The 12,521-nt window shown below is 37.3% G+C and overlaps 1 protein-coding gene across 1 annotated transcript; it reads left to right on the forward strand.

The window, feature by feature from the left end:
• Positions 1-253: 253 nt before the first annotated feature.
• On the forward strand, positions 254-2,144 carry LOC133548021 (apolipoprotein A-I-like). Its single transcript, XM_061893460.1, has 4 exons — positions 254-344; positions 758-809; positions 895-1,039; positions 1,163-2,144. The coding sequence occupies exons 2-4, from the start codon at positions 767-769 to the stop codon at positions 1,764-1,766; spliced, it is 792 nt and encodes a 263-aa protein (XP_061749444.1). The 5' UTR covers positions 254-344; positions 758-766; the 3' UTR covers positions 1,767-2,144.
• Positions 2,145-12,521: the final 10,377 nt, after the last annotated feature.

Here is a 12,521-nt window from a genome sequence, read left to right on the forward strand (position 1 = left end):
AATTCCCTTTACATGCAGTGTACAGTAGTGTTCATGTCCGCCTGTTACAAAAGAAAAAGACCCTCTCATCAATATCGTCAATGAAATTACCAGATTAGACCTCGGTTCGAAAAATTCCATCCCTTTTCTCAACCGCGTACTGAGTGTTCTCCCTGCAGGTGACCATTGAACTCTCAACTTAGTCCCCTGCTGAGAGAGATGTCTGGGGGTGAGGTCCACTTCCACGGAGACACACAGCTCGCACACCTTCCCCCCTCCTCCACGTGAGGACTCATCCCTTATCCGAGCGCTATATAAGGTAGCCTTCTGCTCGAGTTGTTCAGTCTCCTCACCAACTTGACCAGGTAAGGCAAGCTGCAGCTGCAACCGGGATTTGGGTGACCAAAGAACTTTTTTATCTGTCGGACAGGCTGTAGACTTGTAGTCGTGTTGCGTTCGTCTCAGGAATTTTAATGCCTTAATGTTTTATTGTTGCTTTTTAGTAAATGTGCCTTCGAGTTTAAATATCTGCTTCTCCAGAAGGTTTTACGAGCTAATTCTATGATTGCATCTAACTAAAATACCTGGATTTGGATTAGCCAGCAGTCCAAATCTGCCAGAGCTGTCTCTTTAAATTTATCAACCCACATTACATGTTCTTTTAATAGGAACTCAATGCTTGTTGTGTTAAACATTTTTCAACCTGGGTATATATTGTGTGTAATAGACAAATAGGTTATGTTTGTGGTCGACTAAAGCATTTTTTTGTTTACTTTAGACCTCCATCATGAAGTTTGTTGTTCTCGCACTCGCCCTCCTGCTGGCCATTGGTAAGTATTGCACTCAAGACAGTTTAAATATGTGGAAATTTCTCCTTTGATCTTTTCGAGACTCTTCATCCATGTTACCCCACAGGCTCCCAGGCTGCATCCCTGCAGGCTGATGCCCCCTCCCAGCTGGCTCATGTCCGGGCTGCAGCTGATGTCTACCTGAATCAGATTAAGGAAAGTGCAAAAAAAGCCCTGGACAATCTTGACGAAACCGAGTACAAAGACTTGAAGTAAGGCAATTTCAATGGATATCGCCTCGCATCTCTTGCTAAAGATACCTGTGCTATTGTTCTTTTACGGGTTTATCTTGGTTAAAAAGAGATGTTCTTCCCCTCCTCTCTGTTCTTACCCAGAGTCCAGCTTGTCCAGCGCCTGGACGACTTCCACAATCAGCTCAAGGCACTGCAGGAGTCCGTTTCTCCCATGACTGACAGCGTTGTCGGTACCATCGCCGACGCCGTTCAGCCAATCCGTGATAGTATCGCCAACGATATTAACGAATTGAAGGAAAAACTTGCTCCCCAACAAGCTGAACTGAAGATGGTTATCGACAAACACGTCGAAGAGTACCGTGTTCTTCTGCAGCCCGTGCTCGCCGAATACCAGGCGAAACACACTGCTGAGATGGACGCTCTGAAAGCCAAGTTGGAGCCCATCATGGCCCAGCTTCAAGAGAAGGTGTCCGTCAACGTCGAGGAGACCAAGGCCAAACTCATGCCCATGGTCGAGGCTGTACGTGAAAAGGTTTATACACAGCTGGAGACGTTGAAGGCTATGGTTGAGCCCTACGTGAATGAATACAAAGAACAGATGAAGCAGGCCTACGGCAACGCACAGTCCATCAGCGCGGACGACCTCAATGCTCTGAGAGAGAAGATTACACCTTTGGCCGCCGATGTCAAGGAAAAACTCTCCGCCATCTTCGAAGCCGTCTACGCGACCGTCAACAAGAGCTAAATCCTGGCCAGCCACCCAGTCCAACGCACCAATCCTGTACCTGTCAGTTCTCGACCATTCCCCTATCATCTCCATTCCTAGTTTTCTCACCGACATCCTCCTACACGCAGCAGATGCCTAATTGATGCACTTCCTCGCAACAAAATGGCTGGACTCATGCTCTTTAACTCACTTGTTTGGGCACCTTTTTTTTGTTTTCAAGCATGACAGTCATAACTACTTACACTCTCAACACATGCATGCTTTCATTGTCAGAGACTGACCTTTTTTGTGCATTCATATTAATGGATTATCAGAAGTGGCTCTGTGTGATGATGCGTGTCTCATAGAAACTCAGCTTTGGCAAAATACAGCTGAATAAACATGTTTATGAAACGAGTTTGCTCCCTGTCAATCATGTTTTATATTGCATGACACATTTATGTATATCATTAATCATGTACATTTGGTCTGGGGGCCAGAGTTTCATAAAGGTATAGGCGGGACTTCTCCCTTCATTCACTATTGTGTATATAATGTCAATACAACGCTCTGCTACACCTTTTACTAGGGCTGTTTATCAGTTACTGATACCACATATCTTTCTGATATCAGCAGAAAAATCAGATTGTTGAGTCTTGCATTACTTGTGCAAAGCTGGACATTCAGTAAACAGACAAATGTCCTCTAAAAAGCACACAAAAGGGTATTTTCTTGTATTTTAGTAAAAACATTTACAAAAGGTCAACATGGTAGGCTATAGGCTACTAGGAGCTAGCACCTACACAACAGCTATGCACACAATAGCACACAAGTTAAACTTATGTAATCAGTGTCCTTAATTGAACAATATTGCAGTCTAAAGTATTTGTCAATATAAACAAATATAATTCATTTATGGTGGCATATTGCTTAAAGATACAAAGTCTCCAAGGAAGAAGCAAATTTAGGAAGTATCCAGTAACAAATGTGTCCGCATCAGTCAATGTACTGTGTCATGAGCTTAATTTAACACATTTTTTTAGCCACTAGGTATCAATAAAAAACAATTGCCACTACACTTTAACTTAAAGAGAGCATACGTATAATTTTTATTGACCCCCAGCATAAGACATTCCTATCCATTACATCATATTTGCATACATCTTTTGTCTGCCCAAAATGTCAAAATTGTTTTTTGTTTATATCCCAAAGATGCCACTCATCCTCCCCCAAAAAAGAAAAAAAACAGCAAGAAAACAAAACAAAGTAATAATAATTACAGATAAATCAATAAAAAAACATTAAAACCATTTATAATAATAATAATAATAATAATCACAAATAAAATAAAATACAAACAGATAGTAAATAATAATTTAAAAGATATACATGATATACACACACACACACACACACACACACACACACACACATATATATATATATATATATATATATATATATACATATATATATATATATATATATATATATATATATATATATATATATATATATATATATATATATATATATATTAGATGATAGTACTTGATTTATTCCTTCAGGAAAATTAAAATTTTCAGCACAATCCCATTCAAGATCAGACAAACACTACAGGGAGACAGAACAGGATCGCTGACGGGTCTGCCGGCTTCCAGTGCCCCTTACAAAAAAAGGTGAGATACAGGTAAACAAGTGGGGGGGAATGGGAGGAAAAAATTGAAGATTAAAATAAAATCAAATTAAATTTAAAAAATCCGTCTAAGCCTGGGCCCCTGGAGAGGGGATCCAGACTGAGGCCAAGGGGGAAAAAAAACACAACTCATAGCCGTAGTACACATCCCTCTTACATGTGTGTAAGAGTGAAACATCAAACATCAAAGAACACAAAAGACATGAAAGACATTAAAGCAGCGGAGCGGATACAACCAGCCACTTCTGCATACAGCTATGAATAAAAAGTAAAGAAACATATACACTGTGGTGGCCTCTGCGGTGTTCCATGCCACCGTCCGCTGGGGTGGAGGGAGCATGGCCAGAGACAGGAGCAGACCCAACAAAGCAACCAACAAAGCCGACTCCACTCTCGGCCGCCAACCAACTCTCAGCCAGTGTCCAGTCCGCATGGATGAACGAGGATACGTCCAAGGAGACTGAGGTGTCCAACACCTGCTCACCCAGCCAAGACGCTGTGAAGCCTGTCAGCCTTGTACCCTCATCCACATCTCCTCCAGTCTCTTCAAACTGACTCCGGTGTGGCAGAGACCCAGCAGCTGGTCCCCATGGCCAAAAGGTTCCCGGGAGGCAGATCCAGAATTCAACAAAAAGGCACCGCAGAGGTCACGAAAGTGCCACCCCTTGTCACACAGTCCCAAAGGGTCCCGGACCAAAAGGCAAAAAAATATAAATAATAACATATGGAAACAAGAGGGAAACACAAAAGGATGACACAAGAGCACAGAGCTCCTGCCAACAGCAACCACTACAGCAGAGCATATATATATATATATATATATATATATATATATATATATATATATATATATATATATATATATATATATGTATATATATATATATATATATGGACAAAGCCTTTTAATAAGCCTTTTCTAACATTCTACATTACAAAATAATAAAAGTATGTATTATGTATGCTGATATTGCACCGGATCAATATCGCGATCGGCCAATAAAGGCTTATACAAAGTTTCCAAGTTATCTTTAGGTATTTACTTTTTTACCTCAGCATATAGCAAATCTAGTAATAAGTAGGGGTGTCCCGATCCAATATCAGCAAAAAAACAAGTATCAGTTGATACAGGCTTGATTATAAAAGCTCCGATACAAGCAGTCCTGCAGCGTGTTTGCTTGTGCAAAGTTGGACAGCCAGTTAAGAGCTAAATATCCTCGAATAAACACACAAGATTGGTTGTTTCTTGTATTTTAGTCAAGTCATTTACAAAAAGTAAACATGGTATGCTATAGACTACTTGGAGGGGGGGGGGGCTATCTCAGCTGCATTTGGACGGAAGGCGGCGTACACCCTGGACAAGTTGCCACCTCATCACACGGCCAACATAGATAGATGGACAACATTCACACGCTATAATCAATATATTACTTACAGATATAAAGTTCCCATAGCAGAAGCATATTTGAAAGTATCCAGTAACAAACGTGTCCGCATCATTCAACTAACTTAACAAGCAATTGTGGCCAGTGGGTGTCACCAATGAAACAATTACCATTCCACTTTAACTTAAAAACAGCATAAGATTATTCCAGAAAATTATAATAAATGTATGGGGTTTTTTTGTATTCCTACTATTTTTCTCAGTTTGAGTAATTTCACTTGATCAAACCTTTTCTAATATTCAACACTACACAATAATAAAAGTATATACGCTAATATTGATGCTGATATCGTATGCCAGTGTTTTTCAACCACTATGCCGCGGGAAATTATGCAACCTTTTTTTTTTTCAAAATAAATAATTAGAATAATGTGCAGTTGTCTAGTGCCTGTGCTGTGTAGAGCTTGGCAGAGTAACCATGTAATACTGCATATCAGTAGGTGGCAGCAGGTAGTTCTTTGCTTTGTAGTTTCAGAACGCATCGAGGATGGTTTGTCGTGATCCGAATAAGCAGAGCAGAGCAGGAGACAGCGTGAAGGTAAAAAGGTATGTAAAGCTTAAACCAAAAATGAACAAAAGGCAAGTCCCGCTAGGAAAAGGCACCGAAGCATAGGGAAGGCTATGCAAAACAAAAGTAAAACTGAACTGGCTACAAAGTGAACAAAAACAGAATGCTGGACGTCAGCAAAAACTTACCGCATGTCGAGACGGTGTCCACAAAGTACATCCGTACATGACATGACAATCAACAATGTCTCTACAAAGAAGGATAGCGTACACACAACTTAAATAGTCTTTATTGCGAAAACAAAGCAGGTACGGGCAATGACACTCCAAGGAAGGCATGAAGCTGCTACAGGAATACACCAACAAAACAGGAAGGGTCACCAAAATGACAGTGCAAGACAGCAACTAAAGCACTACACACAGGACACAACAACAAACTCAAAATACGGCATAACAACCTGGTGGAGTTTCATTTTTTAACGTTTTCTGGTGGTGGTGGTGTGCCTCTGTATTTTTTTATGAAAAAGGTGGAAAAACACTGTCGTATGTAATCAGTATTGGAATCGGCCAAAATTCAAAGCTCTAATATTGGTATTGTATCGGGAGTGAAAACGTATTGGGTCCCCCCCAGAGGTGGGTAGTAACGCGCTACATTTACTCAGTTACATCTACTTTAGTAACTTTTGGGATAAATTGTACTTCTAAGAGTAGTTTTAATGCAACATGCTTTTACTTTTACTTGAGTATATTTATAGAGAAACAAACGCTACTTTTACCCCGCTCTATTTATCTACATTCAGCTCGCTACTCGCTACAGATTTTTATCGATCGTTCATGCACGTTTGTTTTGTTTTGTCAGACAGACTTTCAAAGTAGGATCTATCACATGCCTGCGTTTCACCAATCAAATGCATTCACTGGTGACGTTTGACTCCTTTTCACCAATCAAACAGAGCCAGGCGGTCACATGATTAACTGCACATTATTTATTTTTTTATAAACCTGTATTTATAAATTTCAACATTTACAAACGGTTGAAATTAATAATCAAAGTAAGTACAAAACAGTATAAAAACCGTACAAAACAGCGCCAGGGGTTGTAAATTCAAAGTAACTCAAATAAAATGCAATATATATATATATATATATATATATATATATATATATATATATATATATATATATATATATATATATATATATATATATATATATATATATATATATATATATATATATATATATATATATATATATATATATATAAAATAAACAAAGCGCAAAGCCATAGGCTCACTCAATCTCAGTAAATAATTTAAATTTGGAACACAGCATCATCGTTTTCACAGCTTTTTGGTTATTAGAGGTAAAGTGTTTTAATGTAGAGTTCTAAATCTTTTTAAAGGCACAAAAAACAGGTCGGGTATTGAGAAACGTACATTTATGGATATACAACTTAGCCAATAGTATAATGAGGTTGTAAAGGTAAAATTCATTTTCAATTTTTTTTTCAGTACTGAGTAAAACCAAATATATATTAATTAATATATAATATTGTTTTAGTTGCTTAAGAGATATTCCTGGCTCTGAATTTGTTCATTGCTATTTTTATGTTTTTGTGCATTACTTGTTGCCGTCATTAAACGGACAGATTACTCATCAGTTACTCAGTACTTGAGTAGTTTTTTCACAACATACTTTTTACTTTTACTCAAGTAAATATTTGGGTGACTACTCCTTACTTTTACTTGAGTAATAAATGTCTAAAGTAACAGTACTCTTACTTGAGTACAATTTCTGGCTACTCTACCCACCTCTGGTCCCCCCTAATTTTTACCTCAGCAAATAGCTAATATATTGATAAGCAAAGTTAATACACAGGGAAAATGTTTATGCTCGACAAAGATCCTCTCTTTAACAGGGGCACTATGTTGTCTTCAAAGACCTATTGCATCCATCCATCCATTTTTCTACCGCTTTTTCCCTTTGGGGTTGCGGGGGGCGCTGGTGCCTATCTCAAAACATCCTATATCCTATATATGACACAAGGACTAGTCAAAGATCCTCCATATGACAAAAGTGCTCTGGTGTTTTTCAGGGATTTGATCTAAAAATGTCAGTCACTGCTAAGTTTTAACTGAAGTCACAGGTCGTGATTCATGGGTCGGATTTGACCGACAGTTAAGTTACAGTAATGTTTTGATCAATTAATGACAATGTGGCATCTTTGTTCTACACAGGCAGCCTTCAGAGAGGCCATCATTGATCTTTGAGAGTTGGCGTTTAATAACAAGTGATATATCGTCCAGTGATTCTGAAAGCTGTGATTAATGAGCTGATGAATCCATGATTTGAATTGGCTTATTGACAGTCTTAACATATGTTCTTTATTTGGGTAAGCCCCTTCTCACTCCCCTAGGCTGGAAACCTTCAACACCACCAAATCATACACATTTGTATGCACACATGCGCACACACTTACACAAATGAGATACTTTATTGCAGGGGTCACCAACCTTTTTGAAACCAAGAGCTACTTCTTGGTTACGGATTAATGCGAAGGTCTACCAACCAGTTTGATACACACTTAAATAAATTGCCAGAAATAGCCAATTTGCTCAATTTCCCTTTAATAAATAAATCCATATACATATAAAAATGGGTATTTCTGTCTGTCATTCCGTCGTACATTTTTTTTCCTTTTTCGGAAGGTTTTTTGTAGAGAGTAAATGATGGAAAAAAAAAAAACACTTAATTGAACGGTTGAAAAGAGGAGAAAACACGAAAAAAATTGAAAATTAAATTTCGAAACATGGTTTATCTTCAATTTCGACTCTTTAAAATTCAAAATTCAACCGAAAAATATGAAGAGAAAAACTAGCTAATTCGAATCTTTTTAAAAAAATTTAAAAAAGAATTTATGGAACATCATTAGAGTTTTTTCCTGATTAAGATTAATTTTACAATTTTGATGACATGTTTTAAATAGGTTAAAATCCAATCTGCACTTTGTTGGAATGTATAACAATTTGGACCAAGCTATATTTCTAACAAAGACAAAAATTATTTCTTCTAGATTTTCCAGAACAAAAAATTTAAAAGAAATTCAAAAGACTTTGAAATAGGATTTAAATTTGATTCTACAGATTTTTTAGATTTGCCAGAATATTTTTTTTTAATTTTCGATCATAAATTTGAAAAAATATTTCACAAATATTCTTTGTCCCAAAAATAGAAGCTAAAATGAAGAATTAAATTAAAGTGTATTTATTATTCTTTACAATTGAACATGGATTTAAAATGTCAGGAAAGAAGAAGAAGGAATTTAAAAGGTAAAAAGGTATGTGTGTTTAAAAATCCTAAAATCATTTTCAAGGTTGTATTTTTTCTCTAAAATTGTCTTTCTGAAAGTTATAAGAAGCAAAGTAAAAAAATAAATGAATTCATTTAAACAAGTGAAGAACAAGTCTTTAAAATATTTTCTGGGATTTTCAAATTCTATTTGAGTTTTGTCTCTCTTAGAATTAAAAATGTTGAGCAAAGTGAGACCAGCATGCTAATGAATAAATAATATTTAAAAAACAGAGGCAGCTCACTGGTAAGTTCTGCTATTTGAGCTATTTTTAGAACAGGCCAGCGGGCTACTCATCAGGTCCTTACGGGCTACCTGGTGCCCGCGGGCATTGCGTTGGTGACCCCTGCTTTATTGTATAAAAAATATATATTATACAAGGTTTTAGGTAAGAGCTGTAGACATTTGATTATCTGGTAGAATAGTGTTTTACAGATAAGAAGATTCTACCAACTAAGAGATGATTGTTTTGCTTAGTTTGCTTTGAACCTCCATGCATTATAGCTTTGCCAAAGCTTGTTGTATATATTTTTCCTTGATGGTCGCACTATCCATCCATCCATCCATTTTCTACCGCTTGTCCCTAAGTTTTAGTTAAATATTTTTACCTGCATTTCACGGCTGTCACTGCATCCTGGGGTCCAGAGCAACAACATCCGACACAACCATGACAACTTCCAAGCTCTGCTACAATGAAACATTTATTTCTTATACAGCGCTTTTCTCTAAAGACTCAAAGCGCTTTACATTGTGAAACCCATTATCTTTTTCTTTAAGCTACATTTAAACCAGAGTGGGTGGCATCGGGAGCAGGTGGGTGAAGTGTCTTGCCCAAGGACACAACGGCAGTGACGAGGATGGAAGAAGCGGGGATCGAACCTGGAACCTCCAGGTTGCTGGCACGGCTGCTGTACCAACCAAGCAACGCCAACATAAGGTTTGTTCATTTCTAGTGTTTAACACGTTGACCAATAGATAAACAATTGAAGAGAAAATAGACTTAATTAAATAAAGACGTATTTTACAGGAGAAAAACATTGTATAATGTATAATTAAATGCAGAAAGTAGACTTAGGTAGGAAATAAATTCTTCTTCTTCCATGTAAAAATAAACATATGCCTTGTGATCCCAATGGGGCCCTATTTGTGTGAAGAAGCACATGTAAAATGTCAATGAATGAATGACAGGGCACTTAATATGAAATGTTACTTTTACTTTTACTTTATTCCCACCCACTTCATGCTCCATCCCTGATAGGACTTATAGTGGTAAAATTTCCCCACTTTATGTTTTAACAAAGTTGCATATTTCATTTTGCACAAAAAAACAAACAATTAACCAAACTTATTTCCAATAGTTTTTTTTTTTTCAGTACAAACAGGCATTACATTAAATTCAATTTCGATTAAAGAAGGTATAAAAACTCTTTCACATTAATAAAAAAACATTTGTAATGTTGAGGAAAGTGGTCTTTTAAATCAAATTCTAGCTATTTGAGGCATGCGTTTGTCATTAACTAGTTTGACATAAACTTTTACATACGGCGGGGGAAGGAGACGACACAACAGCAACAATCAGTTCAATATGTATATTGAACCTGGTGATGAATTGTTGGGGTGTGTATGCCACTCTAAGTGAATGGTGCAAGACGATGTGTAGATTTAATAATGTAAATGTTAGCAGAGTTTGTTGTATGTGCGTGTTGGATGAATCCTTCGTCAGACCGAAGGGGCAAGGCGAGAAGGAAGTCTGTGGACAAACAAGCGGTCGGGGGCTGGAGAGAAGCAACGAGGTCCGTGTCCAAGCAGGGGTCGAGGATCAAAGGAGGCAGTCCGGAATCCAGAAGGAAATCGAGGCACACCGCTCGATCACGGGAAACAGGAGAAGCACAGTGGGGAACACGAAATACATAAGACATGGGAACAGGGAAGTCCCATAGAGAGAGCAAGTACATACACAGGAGGGAAGCCAGAGATGGGAAGCTTACTACTAGGAGTGAACTACGTTCCGGCACTGGATCTTCATGTTCTTTATGCTGTCCATCTTCATGAGTGACACAGTGCGCTGATTACTGATTGCCTGCAGCTTTGCCAGCGTGAGCAGGGGCGTGTCCCGGCGCGCTTCCTGCGTAGGTGCCAGTCGATCTTGCAGCAGAAGGTATAAGGGATTGCAAATGCACCCTGACACAAACAATTAAATAAATGTGATCAGGTTCTGAAAGTATTTTAAATGGGGGGTGGGGGGGTGAAAAGCCTTAATGCCGCCATACAATATCGTTCAAAGCCTGCTTCGAAAAGCTGTGTACTCCAAAATGTGTTCCTTGTAGCCACTAATCCTTCCTCATTTTGAATAATAAAAAAAAAATCTGCACAAATAGTTGTATTCATTTTTGTTTCGTAGGTTTAAATATTTCATATGCTGTGTTCTTGAGTCAATGGTGCTGATCAATTTGAATTCATTATTATTTATTGCGTTTATTTTGTGTTATTTTTCAGTATCAAATGGTTCAAGTGGGTCAAACAATGTTTACAGTTTCAATAAGGTGTACAATTTTTTTCTTTAATTTCCGGCAAATTGATGCAAAGTAAATATTTTCTGTTAGGGACTAAAAAAACATTTTAACAGCGTTATTCTTTGTTGTAAGTTGATCTATATTCATTTATTTGTTCTTGTTTGTTTTCTTTAATGTTAATAAAAATAGAATGTTATGCAGAGGTGCGCCTATAAAATTATCATATACAAGTGATTCTCAAACTGTGCTATGGGCTCCATCTAGTGGTACACCAAAGAATCATCTAAGTAAATATTCAAACACAGTGTTACTCTTCAAACTGTGTGTACATGTTCAGTGGCTAAAAATATTGTATATACTTGTTAATTAAAACCTTTGCCTTATCCCCACATCTGCGCTCCCCTCACAGGTTTCTCATTGTATCCCATTGGGTTGATTTTTTCTTGCCCTGACATGGGATCCGAGCTGAGGATGTCATTGTGGCTTGTGCAGCCCTCTAAGACACTTGTGATTAAGGGCTATATAAATAAACTTTGATTGAGTAATTGATTGATTGATTGATTGATTGATTGATTGATTGATTGATTGATTGATTGATTGATTGATTGATTGATTGATTGATTGAACAAACAAGTAATTAAATGAAATATTTAAAAAAAAAGTAAAAAGGTTTTATTATTTTTTATACCATATGACAGGGGACCCCAAACTTTTTGACTTGGGGGCCGCATTGGGGACTGGGCTGTATATATATATATATATATATATATATATATATATATATATATATATATATATATATATATATATACAGTGGGGCAAAAAAGTATTTAGTCAGCCACCAATTGTGCAAGTTCTTCCACTCAAAATGATGACAGAGGTCTGTAATTTTCATCATAGGTACACTTCAACTGTGAGAGACAGAATGTGAAAAAAAAATCCAGGAATTCACATTGTAGGAATTTTAAAGAATATATTTGTAAATTATGGTGGAAAATAAGTATTTGGTCAACCATTCAAAGCTCTCACTGATGGAAGGAGGTTTTGGCTCAAAATCTCACGATACATGGCCCAATTGATTATTTCCTTAACACGGATCAATCGCCCTGTCCCCTTGGCAGAAAAACAGCCCCAAAGCATGATTTTTCACCATAATTTACAAATAAATTCTTTAAAATTCCTACAATGTGAATTCCTGGATTTTTTTTCACATTCTGTCTCTCACAGTTGAAGTGTACCTATGATGAAAATTACAGACCTCTGTCATCATTTTAAGTGGGAG

Source organism: Nerophis ophidion, unplaced genomic scaffold, assembly GCF_033978795.1.
Source record: "Nerophis ophidion isolate RoL-2023_Sa unplaced genomic scaffold, RoL_Noph_v1.0 HiC_scaffold_338, whole genome shotgun sequence".
Taxonomy (NCBI): Eukaryota; Metazoa; Chordata; class Actinopteri; order Syngnathiformes; family Syngnathidae; genus Nerophis; species Nerophis ophidion.